Source organism: Colletotrichum karsti (genome assembly GCF_011947395.1).
Source record: "Colletotrichum karsti strain CkLH20 chromosome Unknown Scaffold41, whole genome shotgun sequence".
In the NCBI taxonomy this organism is placed as follows: Eukaryota; Fungi; Ascomycota; class Sordariomycetes; order Glomerellales; family Glomerellaceae; genus Colletotrichum; species Colletotrichum karsti.
The window spans coordinates 363,840-382,186 of record NW_024065941.1 but is presented as its reverse complement, the minus strand read 5'-3'; the positions used below and the strand labels follow the sequence as shown (position 1 = coordinate 382,186).

General features: G+C 53.0%; 8 protein-coding genes across 8 annotated transcripts; 4 read left to right on the top strand and 4 right to left on the bottom strand.

Moving 5' to 3' along the window:
* Positions 1 to 1,277: 1,277 nt before the first annotated feature.
* On the top strand, positions 1,278 to 5,409 carry CkaCkLH20_10613 (alpha-mannosyltransferase och1; the record flags this gene model as incomplete). Its single annotated transcript, XM_038893327.1, has 5 exons — positions 1,278 to 1,453; positions 1,536 to 2,708; positions 2,767 to 2,892; positions 4,120 to 4,545; positions 4,725 to 5,409. The coding sequence occupies 5 exons, from the start codon at positions 1,278 to 1,280 to the stop codon at positions 5,407 to 5,409; spliced, it is 2,586 nt and encodes an 861-aa protein (XP_038741442.1).
* A 469-nt stretch (positions 5,410 to 5,878) lies between these two features.
* CkaCkLH20_10612 (C6 zinc finger domain-containing protein) lies at positions 5,879 to 7,929 on the bottom strand (the record flags this gene model as incomplete). Its single annotated transcript, XM_038893326.1, has 3 exons — positions 5,879 to 7,640; positions 7,707 to 7,710; positions 7,764 to 7,929. 3 exons carry the CDS (start codon positions 7,927 to 7,929, stop codon positions 5,879 to 5,881), a joined length of 1,932 nt encoding a protein of 643 aa, XP_038741441.1.
* Positions 7,930 to 8,991: 1,062 nt separating this feature from the next.
* On the top strand, positions 8,992 to 9,666 carry CkaCkLH20_10611 (uncharacterized protein; the record flags this gene model as incomplete). The annotated part of the gene is made up of 2 exons (XM_038893325.1): positions 8,992 to 9,172; positions 9,233 to 9,666. The coding sequence occupies 2 exons, from the start codon at positions 8,992 to 8,994 to the stop codon at positions 9,664 to 9,666; spliced, it is 615 nt and encodes a 204-aa protein (XP_038741440.1).
* Positions 9,667 to 11,044: 1,378 nt separating this feature from the next.
* CkaCkLH20_10610 (ethyl tert-butyl ether degradation EthD) lies at positions 11,045 to 11,380 on the bottom strand (the record flags this gene model as incomplete). The annotated part of the gene is made up of 1 exon (XM_038893324.1): positions 11,045 to 11,380. One exon carries the CDS (start codon positions 11,378 to 11,380, stop codon positions 11,045 to 11,047), a length of 336 nt encoding a protein of 111 aa, XP_038741439.1.
* Positions 11,381 to 12,441: 1,061 nt separating this feature from the next.
* Positions 12,442 to 13,710, top strand: CkaCkLH20_10609 (C6 transcription factor; the record flags this gene model as incomplete). The annotated part of the gene is made up of 1 exon (XM_038893323.1): positions 12,442 to 13,710. One exon carries the CDS (start codon positions 12,442 to 12,444, stop codon positions 13,708 to 13,710), a length of 1,269 nt encoding a protein of 422 aa, XP_038741438.1.
* A 77-nt stretch (positions 13,711 to 13,787) lies between these two features.
* On the bottom strand, positions 13,788 to 15,049 carry CkaCkLH20_10608 (uncharacterized protein; the record flags this gene model as incomplete). The annotated part of the gene is made up of 3 exons (XM_038893322.1): positions 13,788 to 14,558; positions 14,622 to 14,851; positions 14,920 to 15,049. The coding sequence occupies 3 exons, from the start codon at positions 15,047 to 15,049 to the stop codon at positions 13,788 to 13,790; spliced, it is 1,131 nt and encodes a 376-aa protein (XP_038741437.1).
* A 766-nt stretch (positions 15,050 to 15,815) lies between these two features.
* CkaCkLH20_10607 (uncharacterized protein) lies at positions 15,816 to 16,851 on the top strand (the record flags this gene model as incomplete). Its single annotated transcript, XM_038893321.1, has 2 exons — positions 15,816 to 15,887; positions 15,937 to 16,851. The coding sequence occupies 2 exons, from the start codon at positions 15,816 to 15,818 to the stop codon at positions 16,849 to 16,851; spliced, it is 987 nt and encodes a 328-aa protein (XP_038741436.1).
* Positions 16,852 to 16,915: 64 nt separating this feature from the next.
* On the bottom strand, positions 16,916 to 17,569 carry CkaCkLH20_10606 (histidine acid; the record flags this gene model as incomplete). The annotated part of the gene is made up of 2 exons (XM_038893320.1): positions 16,916 to 17,389; positions 17,453 to 17,569. The coding sequence occupies 2 exons, from the start codon at positions 17,567 to 17,569 to the stop codon at positions 16,916 to 16,918; spliced, it is 591 nt and encodes a 196-aa protein (XP_038741435.1).
* Positions 17,570 to 18,347: the final 778 nt, after the last annotated feature.

Below are 18,347 nucleotides of genomic sequence, written 5' to 3'. Positions count from 1 at the left end.
GCGCGACAAACCACTTGACGGTGCCTTCTTCAACTCCTAAGATGAAGGAAGGAGGTGAGGTGTCATGAAGCTGGGCTGCGCCGGACGGGCCGGAGGTGCGTTCGCCAAAGCAGCGAGGTCCATGGTCCCCGCATCCGCCCGGTCCGCTTCGTCTGTGAGCCCCGCCAATGACGGGCGCCGAGAGGAGGGACCCCCAACGCACCCGGACCACGTGCGCGTCCCGGCTTTCAAACGCAGTTCGACGACTGCGATGAGTGCTCTCATTGAAGCCTTCTACACGAAGTCGATGCTCATGAAGCTTCTCCGTCTTGGTTTTTGATGTAATCTTCATCTTCACCTCGGCACCAAATGCTCTCCAAGCAGCGAGAGGCCGGGTCATTCAGGCTTCGGCCTCGTGCACATAGCACTCAACTGGGACGTCCTCAGTGCCAGACAGTACCTAAACCAGTGCTGGCGTAGACCTCAACGGACCGCATTACCAGTAAAACTCCCACCACAAACACAGCTCTTCGACCTTTGAACACCAGAGTGTGGGGTCCCTGTGAATACCTAGTCATGGACGGGGCTGCAAACCGTGGTCCGTCGGTTTGTGCTGCATCTCCACCCCTGCACGCGCATCTCTGCATCTTGGAGACCAGGCCTGCGCCGCCGGCCCAGGCCGGTACCCGATCGGAGACCACTTTCTTTCCAGCTATAAGAACAAACACACGGGAGCATGATCTCAATCATAGCACTGAAAAAACATCACCACCCGGTAAAATTCCAACACAACAGAGAACGCAGACCTCGTGACCAACACAAGCAAATGACCGCTGCTCAAAGATCCATCTAGCGACTCTAGCTTGCACACGCGTCCCCTCGCGTACGTCGAGCCTATTGCTGTGCCTTTGCCCGCCTTCTTCGCACTGCTGGGGCCATCATATCATTCTGTGACTCTAGATGCCTAACCGCCGACGGGCTCTGCGGCGCAGTACCCGAAAGTAGAAGGAGTCTAGCCGGAAGGACAGCGTGAAGACACTTAGCCGAGAGGTCTTTGGGAACTTTGAACCAACAGCATGAGCTAGTTGCATATTGGAATCAGGGTTCGTTGCATGCGGACCCCGACTCATCTGCGTAATCGCGGGCGTGGAAGATTCCGTGTAGATTGGACTTACACAGCGCGAAGTGTCCCACGAGGGAAATATTTAAAAGACTCCCGGGCCTTCCTTTGCAATGGGGTCTTGGCGGAAGACCTTCAGAACCGGATAGGTCTTGAGACGCAGCAAGCTTTGCCCAAGATGATCATATCTCTCGTTTTCGCGGCTGCTTTGGTGGTCGTCTTCGTGGTTTACAAGGCGCTATGGCCGGTCCAACTCGATTCTCAGGAGCCGCCGGTTTTGCGTCCCAAGATACCCATGATAGGCCATCTTCTCAGTCTCGCTCAGCTGAGATTTGAGTACCACCTGGGAAACCAGTGAGTCCAGGTCCATCGTCCCGTACATGCCGCGGTCTTCTACAAGGCATCCTCAGACTCTCTAGCTGACATGAATCACCAGCAAGAAGTACAGAATGCAGGCCCACACACTACCCATCCTCGGCCACAAGCTCTACGTAGCCTCCTCGCCCCAACTAGCCGCAGCCGTCCTGCGTGCCCGGACCCTCAGCTTCGAGCCTCTCCTCGCCGGTTTCGCCGACATCATGCTGGGTCTCGAAGGCCCTGGTCTGGACATGTGGAAGACACCAGACTACCACGTCGCCTTCTTCAAGGTCCTCCACACGGGAATGTCAGGGAAGGACCTCTACAGCTTCACCAAGGCCCTCGTCAGCAACACGGCGGAGTTCCTGAGCGGTCTGTCCCGTGAACCGACGGAGGTGGACGACTTTTACGAATGGGGTCGCCAGGTCCTCACGGTAGCCGTCACAACTGACTTATACGGGGCGAAGAACCCCCTGAAAGACCCCAAGATGAGGGAGACCTTCTGGTACGTCACATCATCCATCCTCACCACCACCGAGAAACTCACAACCATACACAGGACATTCCACGACAGCATGCACCTCTTCCTCATCCCCGCATCCCGATCCCTCGTAGCCTCCACGGCCTTCAAGACACGAGAACAAGTCCGCGCCCTCCTCGAAACCTACATCGCGGACGAGAACGACATGGCCCCCGACGTGCCCCAGTTCACCCGCGACCGCATCGCCATCGGCCGCAAGTTCGGCATGTCCCCAGACGACATCTCCCGCATCGAGCTCGGCTTCACCGTCGCCTCCCTCGCCAACACCTCCGCCATCCTCTACTGGCTGCTCATCCACATCTACGGCCAGCCGGACCTGCTCGCCAGGATCCGCGAGGAACTCCTCACCGTCGTGGGTGAAACGGAGCACCTCGTGAACTCGCAGGCCGAGCGCCCGATGACGCTCCGGCTGGGCGGCATGAAGGAGAAATGCCCCCTCTTCTTCTCCTGCTTCCAGGAGACGCAGCGCCTCACCGCCGTCGACAACGTGAACCGCTCCGTGGTCGCGGACACCACCATCACCGACGACAGCCGGAGCTACCTTCTCAAGAGCGGGCAGAGCGTGCAAGTTCCGCTGGCGATTCTGCACAGAGACCCGGAGGTGTGGGGCGCTGATTTCGAGACCTGGGTCGGGGATCGGTTTTTGAAGATGGGCGAGGAGGCGATGCCGACGACGGGGTTTTTCCCCTTTGGAGGGGGGAAGCATCAATGGTAAGTGTGATTCTCATATCTTGGGCGGGATGATGTGAAGTACTGACACGCAAAACAGCCCCGGTCGCAACCTTGCTCGTGGCCTTGTGATGGGCTCTGCGGCGCAGTTGTTGCTTGGTCTTGATGTGACTGGAGTCGATGGCGGGCCGGCGGTGGTTCCGAAGGCCCAGACGCCGTGGCCGACGTCGGGGATCGGGAAGCCTGTGCTTGTTTCTAGTTCACGTGTGAGGATTAGTCGGAGGGCGGGATGGGAGAACGTCAAGTGGAATGTGGTGTATTGAGACGTTTGGTCATGGATCTATCACTCCGCCGTTTGAGCCTTAGCAGATACGGGTGGTAATTGGTAGAGAGCTGTCTCCTGAGCTCACGAATACAATACACGTGACGCGTATGCTATCGTTCTCCTTGCTTACTGGGGATAATTGCTTTTCATGGCTTAAAGCTGACTCCGAGGTTCGTACTTGGCCAAGCTATCAGCTGCAGGGAAACGCCACGCGAAAATCACAAGGCACCCTAGAAAGAAGGGTTGTCAATCCAAATGGTGGCATCGAATAGGAACGACTTCGGGCACTCTTCCCGGAGAACCAACGTCCGTCTACCCGGCGAACTGATTTGTGGCTTGGCCACATGGCTCTTTTGATCATCCCATATTCTGATCTCCGGCGACTGCAGGGTTGAACATGAAGCAAATTGCAAGACCCTTCCTTCAAGCGAGGAGTGAAAAGCGATTCAGGAGTGCATATACCCTGCGGCCACGACTTCCCTGGTGTCAGATGGTGATATGTCTCGGTACATCCGCCTTCGCGCGGTTCGCATCCACGGAGCCGGTACCCGCCCAAGCACATCCGAGACATTGCGATAAGAAATAAGCATTCATTCTAGACCAAACTCGGGGCCAGATCTTGCAACGCGCGTAAAGATACCGATCTCATGACAGATACAGATCTGTTGTTTTGTACCTCCGTCGATCTAGGGTTGCTATTCTCTCTCTTCCCTCATCCCGGAATCCAGGCCGAGACACCCTGCGCCTTGCAGCCGGACCAGTGAAATCCTGCATGTCTTACCCGAGTCTGATGCCGATATCGTTGAGGCGTTCAGTAAGGAGTATGCGTATGGTGTGATGAGCGCCTCTTCACTTCAGCCGCTGCTCACTCGTATGCTCTACCCGACGTGTACGGATTTGCATCTTCCGCCTGCGACTGTCTCGGCGGTTGCGTTGAGCTCTCCCTCGAAGGGATGATTTGATGCGTACGGATGATAGATGTCTTATGTGTCGTAGTTCATGATGGTAATGAATTTCTACGAGCTTTTCCATGCCCATTGCTTCGGCCTGATACAATATGTGTTGAACTGGCCCCTGAAGACAAGTCGTTGGTCCCTTCTCCCAATGAACTGACCTTCACTCCTTCAGGTCGTCTCTCACTTCAGACCTCTCTCCCAGCGAGGAGATGTACACGGCCGAGAAGGCCGAGCCGGTAGGCCCGAACTCGCTGCGCGAGCGGGCTCTCCACCACATCTCCCAGCTCCGGTACCGCGTGTGCGTTCTGACGGGACTCATCCTCATCTTCCTTTCGATATTTTGGTTATACGACAGCAGCCCTCAAAACGGCTTCAGGCTGCCGTTCAACACCGACTTGTTCTACCACCGTGAAGACAACTCGTGGATCGACAACTCTACGAGGTCCGACTGGGTGAAGCCTCGTCCGGGACACCTCATCCCGCCCAAGATCTGGCAGATTATGCTGCCGAAGAACTGGAAGGATAGGTATCCTGTCAACGACCCTGAGAAGTTGTCGGAGACGGCGACGTGGCTTGCGATGAATACGGACTATGCCTAGTAAGTGAGACCAATGGTGTTGCTGCAGATGTAATACTTTTACATTGTTCCGCAGCTACTCGGTTGGTGTTTGTAAACATTTCTCTTATGAAGTTGGGTGTCTTCTTTTCCGTCACATTTCTGCAACTACATGGCGACTTGAAACTTGAAACAGAAACCCAAGCTAACATCCTCATCAGCACACTAGTCGGCGGCAAAGGCGGAAAGGAATTTGTCGAACGTCGCTTCGGCAACGTCTCCAAGATCCTCCAAACATACAACCACCTCCCCAACGTCGGCATGAAGTCCGACATGCTCCGCTACCTCCTGCTCGACGTCGAGGGCGGTATATACACGGACACAGACACCCTAGCCCTCAAGCCCGTCGACGTCTGGGTCCCACGTAAGCTCCGGAACGAGACCCGCCTGGTCGTCGGCATCGAGTTCGACCAGCGCGACGGCCCCGCCTGGGCCGACATACCCCATCCGGTGCAGTTCTGCCAGTGGACCATCGCCGCGGCCCCGGGGCACCCCGTGTTCAAGAAGATGACGGACCGCGTGATTGCCTCGGTGGAGGATCTCGTCCGGCAGCACGGCGTCAAGGAGGGCGGGTTGAAGCCGAGCAGTTTTGAGGTTATGAACTCGACCGGACCGGCGGCGTGGACGGATGTGGTTTTCCAGCACTTGCAAACGGTCGAGCCGAGTCTGACGGATATACGAAACTTGTCGTATATGAAAGCGCCGACGTTGTATGGTGACGTGCTGGTGCTGCCGATCGATGGGTTTGGGATGGGGCAGGTGCATTCTGGGAGTACGCATGATGGGAGTATTCCTCGTGATGCGTTGGTGAAGCATCTGTTCGGGGGCTCGTGGAGGGGAGACTAATTGAATGTCTTGTTTCGTTGATGGTAATGAAATCAAGATGGCCGACACAAAGACGGGCGTTGTACGTGATGTAATTAACCCAATATCTTTAGACAATTCTTGAGGATACCCAGAATGTAGGCTCTCAGCGTTGCCTTATATCTTACCACGAAGTCTAGTATCCAAGACTTTCGTCTTAATATGTTTGTTTACAGTGGAGGTCTTTGTTCGCGTATGCTGAAGAACAGTGGGAGCTTCAGAAATATCGATGTTGCAATAACCACACGTAACGAGGCAGACTGACCTCATTCATGATCAACCGGGATATACCACGACCACATGTCTTGACCGACGGATTATGGGTATCGATTAAAGAGGAGAATCCTTAGGAGATGTAGAGAGCAGTACGTCCCTAAGTTTCCCTTGTCCTGAGACTGTCCAAATGATCAGCACACCTGACTCCAAAGCTTCGTGTCAGCCGTCGCGCCGATCAGTTCATACCAGTAATCCATCCCGGGCCACTCAGGGGCCTTTGTTTCCAGACCAATCCCTCTACGTCGCCCTTGAAATCCGCCCTCTCCTCTACCAAGTCCCATTCGCCCGTGACATCGTTCTTCTTAAGCGATCGGAAGATGATCGTCTCTCCGGCATCCTCGAAGATGAACTCCCGCCTGCAGAGCCGTCTCCATTGCTCGGACGCCGTACCTTCCTTCGCATTGTCCCGTTCCAGCTCCCTGTTCTTGACGAGCACCGCCAAGAACGCCTGGCTGTCCCATAGGCCCTCTCGACGGGGATACTTCTCGAGAATCCGCGTGGCGCTCTCCCTCACCAGCGGATCGCGACAAGTCATGGCAACTATAGTGAGCTGCCACGCGATGCCGAACTCCATCGAGAACAGGTTCGCCGGCGATTGGATGTCCTTCTCCTGCTCCTTGAGCAGTATCTCGATGACTTCGTTGATCTCACGGCAGTATGGCGTCATGCTGGAGATGGTCGCTTCGTCGGCGTACTTGGGGAAGAAGCTGTATATGAACATGATGAGATAGTGCATCCGCAGATGCAAAATCTTGAGGTACTCCCGGCGGTCCACTGAGCTGTCGGATAATGTCTTGTTGTAAAGCGGTTCGAAGGATGCTCGCCATTGCTGAAGGTGCGCCATCGACTTCTCGCAGTATGCTAGCAGTTCGGGCTGGTCCTGCATCACGTTGAGGATGTGGTCAATGCCACCCTCGTCCTTGATCTCTTCGAACTTGAGGTCGTCGATGACGGTGAGCAACAGAGGACCCAGCTTCGCGATGCGCCGCTGGCATACTTGCCACCAGGTGTACGCGTCATCGGCGTCGTAGAAGATCTCAGGCATGTTCCGCCTGCCTTCCCCCGGCTCTGTGTATCGCTGGATTTGCATGTTGTACGTCTCGATGGTATGACCCCGGGCTTTGAGGCCTCTGATCAACTCATAAGCCGGTGATCGGCTCGTCTTCACGTTCCCTGCGAGAACGGTTCGGCTTTGCACATCGAGCTGGTTGTATAAGTCCAACACTTCGGTGATGAGTTGCCTAGGGTCGGGTGCAAGGTTCCAGATACGGGCCTCCGCGTCCTCGCTCGTGAGAAGCTCCTGGAGCAACACAAATCCATACTTGACATGCTGAAGCGCAGAGTGTCTGTTACCACGCAGAGCTTCGAAGGCTACGAACAGAACGGATAACAGAACGGCCTCCTGTATGCTTGCCGTGTGGAAGTCCGCTTGACCTTGAAGCCGGAGAGCCTGACAGTAATGCACGATGGCGCTCTGATAGTGCTGGCTCTGGAGGAGACTCGCGATGTTGCTGAAGTTCCGCGAGACAACATAGTTCTGTTGCGAGAGCGCCCTGCTCATGGCGCCGATGCTGATGGCCGCATGTCGTAAAGCGGGGTTATGCCTACTGAGCTGAGGCATCATGGTGTTCCATAGTTTTGTTCGGGAAAACTGGGCGCCACCGAGAGAAATGCGGACGAGTTCGTTCCAATCATTGAAGTAGACGCTGTCATTGTCGTTGGCAAAGTCGAGTGAGTTCATGTCCGGTTCCCGTAAGATCTCGCGCGAGGTTGAACGACATGGTGACGCTCCCCTCTCTGGGTTCAGCCGTTGCGGTGCCGGCGCGGCCCTGCTTCGTGCCTTGCGCGGCTTGACGATGTATCCATCACAGACGCCACGAGTCTTGAGACAGTTCATACAATGCGGCTTTGCCTCATCGCATTTGATGTGCCGCTTTCTGTAAGTTCAGGATTAGATGACGACCCCAGACAGGATGGTTGGTTGCGCGGGTTCGACAACTCACTTGCCTGGCGAGGGTAAGCGGAGTGCAGGATCGCGGGGCGGGGCATTCACTACTCACAGGTCACACAGCCGGTCCTCACCTTGGGAGTGCTTGTGCGGGTATGTCTCGGGCGGTGAGTGATGGACAGCCTGCCGTTATCGCTCTCGAGAGATCCCGCTTGGCTGGGAGCACTCTTTGGCGACGTCGACGTCGACGCCGTATCTGCAAGATGTGCTGGATCCATCTGATGGTGGGATTGTCCGAGGGTAACTCAAACGAGGAGTGGGATGGGAAAGATTTCCGGCCGGTCGGTCGCTATGTCTCCGTAGGGCCCGGCCCCATGCAGAGGTGAGCCGCAGATGAGCACTTGGCAAGGGGTCTTTGGAAGAGCCAACGTTAGAGGCACGGCCGGTTTTGGTAGTTTTACGGGCGCTGCAGCTCGGCTTCGGAGGTGGGCTGAGATGGTCGATGTCTGCTGGCAACGTGTAGGTAGGTTATCGAGGTTGCAATTTCACTTGACGAGCTGCCGGTTATTGATAGAGGGATGTTCTCGACGAGGCACCTCGATGAGTGAGGCAAACACGTTTGTCATCACGGACAGAATGAATCTGTCAGCTCTCTCCCTCAGTTGAGGCCGCGCTACGCCGTATTTCGAGGAATGATCACGCGGCGCAGACGTCTATCCCGGCTTGAGTGATGGATGGGCATTGTTGCATACTTTATGCCGAGTTGTGTATGCCACCCGATTGATACGATATGCAACTCTGATAGTTGCAAATGAACTCCGCCTGACTCGCAGGGTCTTTGATCCTCCTGGTACGTAACGGACCAGACTCAGCCCACAACTCAGACAACCGCCATGTTACATGGATTGTCCAAGTTCAGCTTAGCGTTGTAAGATGGAATCTGCAAAGCTGCGGCCGCCGTAAACCCGCAAGGATGACTGACAGACACGACATTTTCCCCGCTGATAGCGGAAGCCAAATCCCATTAAAAATCCCCTTCCCCGCCCTCAACCTTCGTCGGTTTCCCTTCTCTTCCTCAGGACAATCAACTCACCTCGCAAGTCGAGGCCCTCATCTCCCACCCGTTTTCAAAACGCCGACTACTGGCCCCTAGGTAACGGGGCCGTTACACTCTGCAACAATGCCGGCCGCCGCAGCATCAGCAAGCGCCGCCTGCCGCCAGACCATCAGACTCTGGTGGCAACCCAACGAACTGCACGCCGACATGGGCGACGGATAATTTGAATCTCCCCGGAGAGGCCAGCTTCATTCATGATCTTCAGTATCAACAGCAACTACCGTTGTCGACCGCTGGTCTCCCGGGTGCGGATTTTGGGCTGTTCGGCCCCGAATCTGTCCATACCGATCCGAGCCTTACCTGTTTTCTTGATCCGACATCTTGGGACACTCTACCGTGGACGTCTGCTGCTTCTGCGACGCCTCACGTTAGTGCCAGTCCCCTCGACAACTCGATCGATCAATGTAAGTTGACTCATCTGGTGACTCTTCCATCCATAGGCATGAAGCTAATGATATATCTAGCATTCCCCTACATTGACACCACACCACCAACCCTCTTCGACACATTCTCAGACAACCTCCTCCCACCTCACCTGGATCCCCTCTTCGGCTCCAGTGACAGCTCGAACACCAACAGCCCCAATCAACCTCCTCCCCTGGACATGTCAGTATACACTGCCGCGCCGGGAGCCCCGCCATCTCACCGCTCTTCGCCCAACTCTGAGGGCCAAGGCCCAGAGACGTCAACCCCCCACGCCGACAAGATCTTGCGCCGGCAGCGCAACACCATCGCTGCCCGCAAGTACCGCCAGAAGAAGGTTGATCGCATCTCGGACCTCGAGAAAATGTTGGAGGAGATGACGCGCGAACGCGACGAGCTCCGTCTTCGTCTCGCGCGTCAGGAGGCTGAGACGGATGCTCTCAAGAGCATCATGAAAAAGGATACTAAGCCATAGCTGGAGGTTAGCGTTTTGTCTTTACACCTCCTAGGGAACGAGTCATGGAAGGAATGGTTGGCAACTGGTCAGGCGATGTCGGCTGGAATTGGACCCATGGACTCGCACTCGATCGTGCGAGAGAGTTTTACGTGTTCAGTCATCTTCCGGTGTTGTCATCATGTAGCAGCCAATGAATGGAATGATTGATTGATTGTCAACTTGCCTGTGTCTTATTTCATCACGGTGAATGTCGTTTGATCATTATGATTGTCATAGTGTCGTGAACTTGTCTCAACTAGCTATATTCTCGCTATCCTCTACCATTCACTTTGACTTATATACGAATTGAACTTCGTTGTTATCGCGCAACTCGCAACTTGGAGATGTCAGAGAGTGGTTCAAGATGAGAGGCAATGGCTCATTCAGTATACCGAATTACGCTGAAGATGTCCAGTATGAGCGACTAAGTGTCATCCTACCATACAGTTTGGGCTGATTGCCAACTTCAACATCGTGCCTCAGAATGACAGAGGATGGCTCATCCGCCATCACCTCATCAGAACACATATATCAGCCTCGGCGACAGCGACATGTAGCTTTCAAGCTCGCACCGTTCGCTGATAATGGGCACATCCTAGCCGTCGATGAGTGGAGGATGACTGGTTCGTGCACCGAGACAAGACTAGGATGATCCTAACCGTTTTCGAGCATAAGCTGCATTAGTCCCTGCTAGCGCCGATGAATCATCATGAGCCATGCTTGGCGTCGCATCCAGGCGTTGCCCAGACGCACAAACTGTTCGAGACGGGACGGAGAGTTTGCCGACCGACAGCCCGACAAGAATGGGGCGATCCTAGTAAAACGGAGGAGAGGCAGGACCCCGAGGGGATCTTTTGCGGATTGGTGAATATCCGATAGCTGGAAAAGCTGCTTAGATGACTAGCGATGAACATTTGTTCAATGCACAAATCTTGCACTAAGCACCAGCCGGCACTTTTTCCAACCGAACGAGTGATGCGAATGCATAATCTCATTTAATACATCGCTAGCTGAAAGAATAGATTTATTTATATCTTTGGGGTCGAAAATCAAGATTCTGTATAAGCATGGCGCTTTGCATTAAAGACAATTTCGCAATCACGTGCGTAGACTGTCGCTGGATCGTGAAAAATAAGCGATTTAATTGAAGGCAATGAAACCGAAAAGACTTATTCCATCTTATTGGGAGACAATACAGAGGCTATTCGGCCATGGAAGTAATACACATCATCTGGACACTCTCTCGGGATTTGAAGCTGAATATTAAACATAGCTCTTGAGAATGTCTAGTGTTTCTGTGTTTATGATAATGAATTGGAATTGCGTGTCTGAACTATATCAGATTTCAATAGCCTCATCAACCCTGAAGTCCTTCCTTTCTGATAACTTCCCCGACAAGAAACACAGGCTGGGTATTGGAAAACTTAGGAAGATCTTTCATTATCTCTTCCACCTCGGGCCCTGTAAATGCCTTGTTGATCTGATCATGGTTCTCCCAGACCACGGTAGATCCGAACGCGAATTGCGGGGCCGAGCCGTCAACGCCGTTGCCGAATTTGGTGACTGACCACCCCTGAACGCCGTATTTCTGCCATTGAGTCTGAATCAAAGGCATGTGGTTGTTGGCGTAGTAGTCGATGTCGTACTTGGCGTCCGCTTCGTTGCGGAAGAGAACTGTGATTGCGACAGACATTTTGATGTCTGAGAACACTCGAGCAAGTGGCGAAAGACTTGTAGATTTATGAATGGTTGTGAAAGAATTTGAACTTTGGTCGCACGATGATGTATTATCGGTGGAGAGGAATGAGACGAAGGATTCTATGGTCAACCGCGCAGAGTCTGCAGCCAAATAGCAGACATTTATACAGCGTGAATCCTGTGACGTGATCTTTCGATCGAGATTCAACTTTTCGGTCATGCTGCAAGTCATGAGTAAGTTAATTGATACGGGTCGAGTCTCCTTGTGATGTCGTGATTACCGAAGCTTGCTGGCTTCCCAGAAGTCTTTGGTGATGGTCATCGGCGGAGCTCCAGTACATACCGCTGACTCAAATCCCCTGCACTCAAACAAGTAAAACTTGTTCCTGTCAATATTGTGCGCTACGCTGCTCATCAAGGTCACCGGATAAGCATATTTCACATCAAACTTATTGAGTTACTGTCGTGAAGACATAGAAATCGTAAAGATAAAGTCAGTAGTTGGCAACTAAGACTAGGGCTGCAGCTGGGACTCGAGTCCATAGATTAGAGTTTGGGAACCGGAACGCTAACCCGATCGGGAAATGCGTATGACATGCGGTTCGATTTGACGCTCGGTGCTAATTTCTTCTTATGTCAACTTGACTCAGGCCGTCGTGAAGTTCGCGTTATGAGGGCTCGCCATATTCTGCTTGCTCAGCATGAAAAGGAGAGAGTTTCACGGCAAAGAGATTCATGCTGTTTGCAGGAGGTAACTCTCTCTGTCGCTCAGTTCAAATTCCTTCACGACCCTCGAAGAACCAACCCAGCCAGCGGGTGTCATGGTGTATCATGGTCGACCATCCCCGGCCTGCTTTCCCTGCCGGTCAAGAAAATTGAAGGTAGGGACGTCATATTCCTTAACACCCTCCGAGTCACTCAGATGTCTCGAGGCATGCTGACACTGTCCGGAGTTAGTGCGATCTTCAACCCCAGACCTGTGGACAATGTCGTAGGGCCAGAATAGCCTGTCATGGCTACCGAGATCCATCAGCTCTTCAAATCCATGACGAATCCATGTCGGTTGAGCGAAAGGCGGTGTCTCGCCGAGCCTATGATTCGCTGAGGGGCACTCAGGCCCAGCCAACCGTTCTCGAGCTGGCTTGGGACACTCGCGCCCGATATGCTTTCTTCTCAACCTACATCGGCGGATTCACACGCAGCATGGCCGAAGTCACCCACCACTACAAGACGGCACGAACTTCTGACCACCTCTCGGCGAGTGTGGAAGCAGCCAGTCTGGCGTTCATGGCCACGCAGCTCAATAGCAGTCATCTGATGCGGCTCGCCAACGGAAGCTACATCAGAGCAGTCCAGAGACTGGGGCTCGCACTAGAGAAATTGAGCTCTCAAGAGGCCGAAGAAGCTTTGCAGTCCATATTACTCTTGGACATGTATGAAAAGATGGTCCATCGCGACCCCCAGACCTCGCAGGCTTGGATGAGTCACTCCAAAGGCGGTTTATCGCTCATCCACGCGCGCGCAAACACCATTTTATCAAGCCCGACCGGCTGCCAAATCGCTGCTCGTCTTGTCACTGCCGTGACAGTCAGCTGCGCGACGGTTGCAGCCGATACCCCGAAAGAACTAGTTACTCTACGTCGCAACTTGGGTTATCAAGTCAGAAGTCCCAAATGGAGTTTTCTCGGTGTCCTCGGTCGCGTTTCCAACTTGAAATTTGATTTCGAGAAGGGCGCTATTCTCCAGCGAGATTTCATCGTCAGAGCAAAGTGTTTAGACGACCAACTAAAAGCATTGGATAATACATTACCTCCAACTTGGCAACCTCTTCGGATACCGACCTCTGCAGACCATCCGAATGTTCTCGATAACTATTACGACCTTTACGCGGACCATTATACTACTCAAGTCGCCAATGCTCTGCGGCTTCTGCGCCTGATCCTGTGCTGCTTAGTCAAGCGACACATACCCGACGGGAGCTATACCAATGAGCCCGCTTTCAAGGATACTATTCGGCGTTTAACCCGGAAGATTTGTGCATCTGTTCCGCAGTTCATACTTCCTGGCGTGCTTCCAACGAACTCCATACCATTCTCACCAGTACAGCTGCTTCAGTGCGGCACGTTTCTGACTCCGCTGTACCTAGTCCACCAGGTCACGGAGGAAGCCCTAGTGAGGGAATGGATTCAGAGTTGCATGGGATTCATGTGGGAGTCTGGGGGGCTCAAGGCTGCGAAAGAAGTCGCGGAGCTCATGTCGAATAGACCAGATCTGGATTACTGGAATGTTTTTGCTATGACTGGAAGTTATGCATTTGCGGCCTGACGCAGAGGAAACCACAAGCAAGGCTTAGGTACAGTCCATATCTACTCTTCAACATCTGCGCAGAATGCTTCATGCTTCTACTCCGCCAGGCTCGCCAGTGACTTAACGGAGTCAACCACGGTTTTGGCATACGGCGTCCAGGTCAAACCCAAAACATTCTCGGATCTACTGGTGTCGAAACCGAATGACTTCAAAACAGGGCTGGGAGCTCCTCCCATGTCGGAAAGCGCCGGAAGTCTATCTCTCAGTTCGGGAAACTTGCTCCAGACGATCTTACCCATCTCAGCGTTGCTGTAGAAGCCGGCAGTGACAAAAAAGCGCTTTCCGGCCGCAGCATCGGTTTCGATCGCCTTGACGTGGGCCAAAGCAACATCGCGGACATCAACCCAGAGCGGGAGCGTCGTCGGGGGTAGGCCGTCCTTGTGCTTACCCGTGATGAGACCTGCCAAAGTCTGGTTTGAGGTGTTGACAGAGGCGAGTGACTTGGGCGGCAATATGACAGGCCCGTAGATCATGGGCGGGTTGATGGTAGAAATGGTGAACCCAGGCTTCTCCTTTTCCACGAAATCCCAGGCAGCCTTCTCTGCCATCAACTTTGAGACGACGTAAGCGTTGGTGGGACTCGAGTAAGCATCCTCGATGGTCAACGGGCTCCAATCTTCTTCCGTGTATGTCTTCTCCGTGCCTTCGGCCGCAAGACGTGGGTTGAGAATGGCAGCGAACGAAGACGTAACTACGACGCGCTTCACATCGGGGCACGACTCCTTGATCGCTTTCAACACACCGCTGGTCCCCAGAACGGCGGGATCGATAAGGTCTTTCTTTGGGTCCTTTACGTTGTAATGGAACTGGTGTAAAACGAAGTTAGACTGAAGGGAAAGTATTTGAGCCACTGAGTTTTTCATACTCACCGGACTAGCCACATGGAGAACAGCCTCTAAGCCGTGAGAGCCCAAGGCAGCGAGCGCACCATTAGCCGCAATATCTGGGACGATAACGGTCTCGAGCCGGCTCCGAGGCACACTCCGAAAAGACGCATGAATGGCTTCTGCCTTCTCCTCGGATCGGACGGTGGTAAGGACGGAGTACCCGCGTTGAAGGAGGACATCGATGACATGGCCAGCCACGAAGCCCGTGCCTCCTACGTTGGGAGGGAGAAGATCGTCAGCTTATAGAGCAATGACTAATTTCAGATGTGGATTAAATTACCTGTAACAAGAACCTTGGCCATGTCAAGTCTTGCGGAGAGAACCGAGGCCGAAGCGTTGAAGGGGTTGGGACGAGGGTTCACTAATGGTATGGAAGATGAGACGATATAAGCGTTGGCGTCATGTGGCAGGACGTCGAATCAAGGATTTCAGTACGGTTTTTAAGGTTGCGAGATAGCCTCGAGTCGGCACCCCTCCACGTTGATAGTTCATGCGGCGTTTGCACACGGCATTCCGGAGTTCCGAGGATCTGGGTAGAAATCTGAGCTATCTTTGCATTTGTCATGACATCAGATGATGTGATGCTCAGAATATTGCAGAGCCCCATTGAACCCTTGAGAAATACCTCGTTGCTTGTTCAATCATCATTATTTGGCGAATCAAACCGACCTAGGTGCGAGCCCGTATCGACTTGCCAGTCATGCAAGTGGAGAATGGCGACAATAGCAATAATTGACAGTTCCGGGGACGTAAAGCTAGCCCTAAATGGACTGATCCGAACTGGGATAATAATATCTTTAGATAGTATACAGGGGCCCTCGTGGCATCCGGACCCAGACGATCAGCGAACAGGTGGCTCCGCACCATGACTTGGACGCGGACGATCCGGCGACAGAAAGCTTAACTCCTGTAAGACCGATTGGCATTTCTTACCTGCCTCATCTTAACGATCGAACGTTGAAGTGACACCGAAAGTAGTACTGATCGTACATGATTCACGTGGGGGGACTGTGTTTAGCCGCCCTACCCGCGTCATGGATGTCTTGATAGAGCTTGACTCGACAAACATAAATATAGACTATCACAACAATCTTCAGACCAGTATGTTGGTTTGAATAGTGCATGAATTATTTCTGTCAGAACTGAACGTGTCTCAAGTTTCTCATTCTCTCCTCGATGGCTTTCCGCTTCGCTAGGGATGCCCCGGATGGCTTCAACAACTCGATCAAGAACGTCGCAATCGTTGGCGTAGGTCAAGCTCACCTTACTGAGAAAACAATCTCTAATATTGTCCAAGGCCGGTGGTCAGATCGGCCGAGCTATTGCAGAACAGCTTCTTAAGACCGGAAAACACACGGTGACCGCAATTACTCGTAATGGCAGCGAGACCAATCTTCCAGATGGGCTGAACAAAGTCACTGTATCATACAGCGACGAAAGCTCCCTCATTTCCGCATTGAAGGATCAGGAGTTCCTGGTCATTACACTCTCTCTGAGCGCGCCTCCGGGGACGCACAGCGCGTTGGTTAGAGCAGCAGCAAAGGCTGGCGTCAAGTACGTCATGCCAAATGCTTACAGCATAAACTTCACCACGAGCGGGGCCCTTCGCCGAGACATTCCGGTGGGCAACACGGTTCTCGCCAATATTGCCGAGATTCAGCAGTCCGGTTTGACCTCGATTACTCTGATGAACGGCTTCTGGTACGAGTACAGCCTCATAGCTGGCACGGCTACGTTCGGATTCGACCTCGATAACCACATCGCGACCTTCTACGACGATGGAAAGAAGGCTATCAACACGTCCACGTGGGCCCAGTGCGGTCGTGCGGTGGCATCGCTCCTTGGACTGAAGGTGCTACCCGAAGACGAGGACGACGAATCGACAACCATCTCAGACTTCCACAACAAGACGATGTTTGTTTCGAGCTTCAAGATCAGCCAGAGGGATATGTTGGACAGCATTCAGAGAGTGACCAACACGACAGACAACGACTGGAGGATTTATAATGAGCCAACCGATGAGCGGTACAAGGCAGGCATGCGAGAGATGGACCAGGGCAAACGTGAGGGGTTTTACAAGTCGATGTATGCGCGGGTGTTCTACCCTAGCGGCGATGCGGACTTTGAGTCTGACGGCGACCGTTTAGGACTTCCCACAGAGGACCTAGATGAAAGCACGCGTTACGCACTCTCTCTGCAAAGATCACGCTAAGCAACACGAGTAGCTGAGACAATTCTATACAGATGAGTAACAGATTTAGCTTTTGACGAGCTCATTACAATTTATTGCGTATGTGACTGTGCGATAGACCAGGTGTACCCTGAGTCCCAGAAGATCGAATGTCCTTGATGTCCTTCTTCGACATCATTCCCTTCACTTGAGCCATGCCGTCCACTGGCTGCAGCCAGCCGACACGTGTTTCGATAAACTGCTCAAGCTGGGGTCTCATCTTCTCCTCAACAAGATGGAAGTCGTCAATGGTGCCGAGCCGAAGAATACTTAGCCCGGGATACCCGGAACTGACGCGGTACAAGAGAGTACCGCAGGTTCCACAGAAGTAATTCGACATGTCGTTGCCCGAAGCGATGGTAGCAGACTGAGTGAACGATTTGAGGTTTGCCTTCCCTCTGAGATATCGCAAGTGGCTGTCTCGGACAGAGAAGTTGGAACAGAACATCGAGGAACTAATTTTGCGGCAGTCTGAGCAGTGGCAGACGAAGCGGCTGACGAGACCCGGGCCGTGAGTTGGCTGTGCAGGGGGGTAAGCTCTACCGAGACTTTTCAAAGCATGGAACATCATAAGAAGACTCACGAAAGCGAGCTGCACGGTACCACAGAGACATGTTGCTGTCGCTTCGTCTTCGTTGGACCATCCGTCCGTAGCAATACCGGCTAGGGGAAAGTTGGCATCTTTGGTAGCAGTCGTCATGCTGTGTGGTTTGTGATTAACGCTGCGAGGGAGTAGATGGGATTTGCCTTTGCATTAAAGGGCTGTGGAATGGCAAGCCTCTTATGTCCAAATCTTTGCATTCTCCGCTCATTTATACTAGTCCTTCTCACTGCCATTGAAGTGAGCGACTAGTCGCCATGATTATTAATGGTGCATTTCCCGCTCTGTTTCACACGTGATGCTGCTGACAAGACCCATGCTGTCTGAGTTCATCTGCCAAGCTGACGCTGCTAGCAAATATTCTTGTTTCCAGCTATTGCCGACCAATCTCACGCGACACATCCGTGATTTTGAATCTTCTAATTGGGTCAGGATTGGAGAATTAATTCCGATCGGCTATGCACAACTCGGTACTTTGGGTGTCTGTGAGCCATTTGATTAGCGATCGCTTCGGGTCTCAGCGGTCGGAGAAAACACCTTAAGCTCAATATCGGATATGTGGATGAGGATGGAGGTTACCAATATCTCAAGATTCTCATTGAGATTGGGGCATCTAATAGCATTCTATTACTTTCCAAAGCTAAACGGAGACACTAAAGTCCCACGTCCGAAGAGGCAGAAGAGATGTTCAATCCTGCGTTGTCGTTATTTCTAGAAGCTGGTGACGCTGAAACCAGCCATGCCGCCGGACCAGCACAAGAGAAAGCACCGTGCAGTTTGCTATGGTATATGAATGACCAAGAAGTGATACGCAATACCTACCAAAGTCTCACCCGATTAATGCACCGCACTGATACACTACGTATCCCTTTTTTGT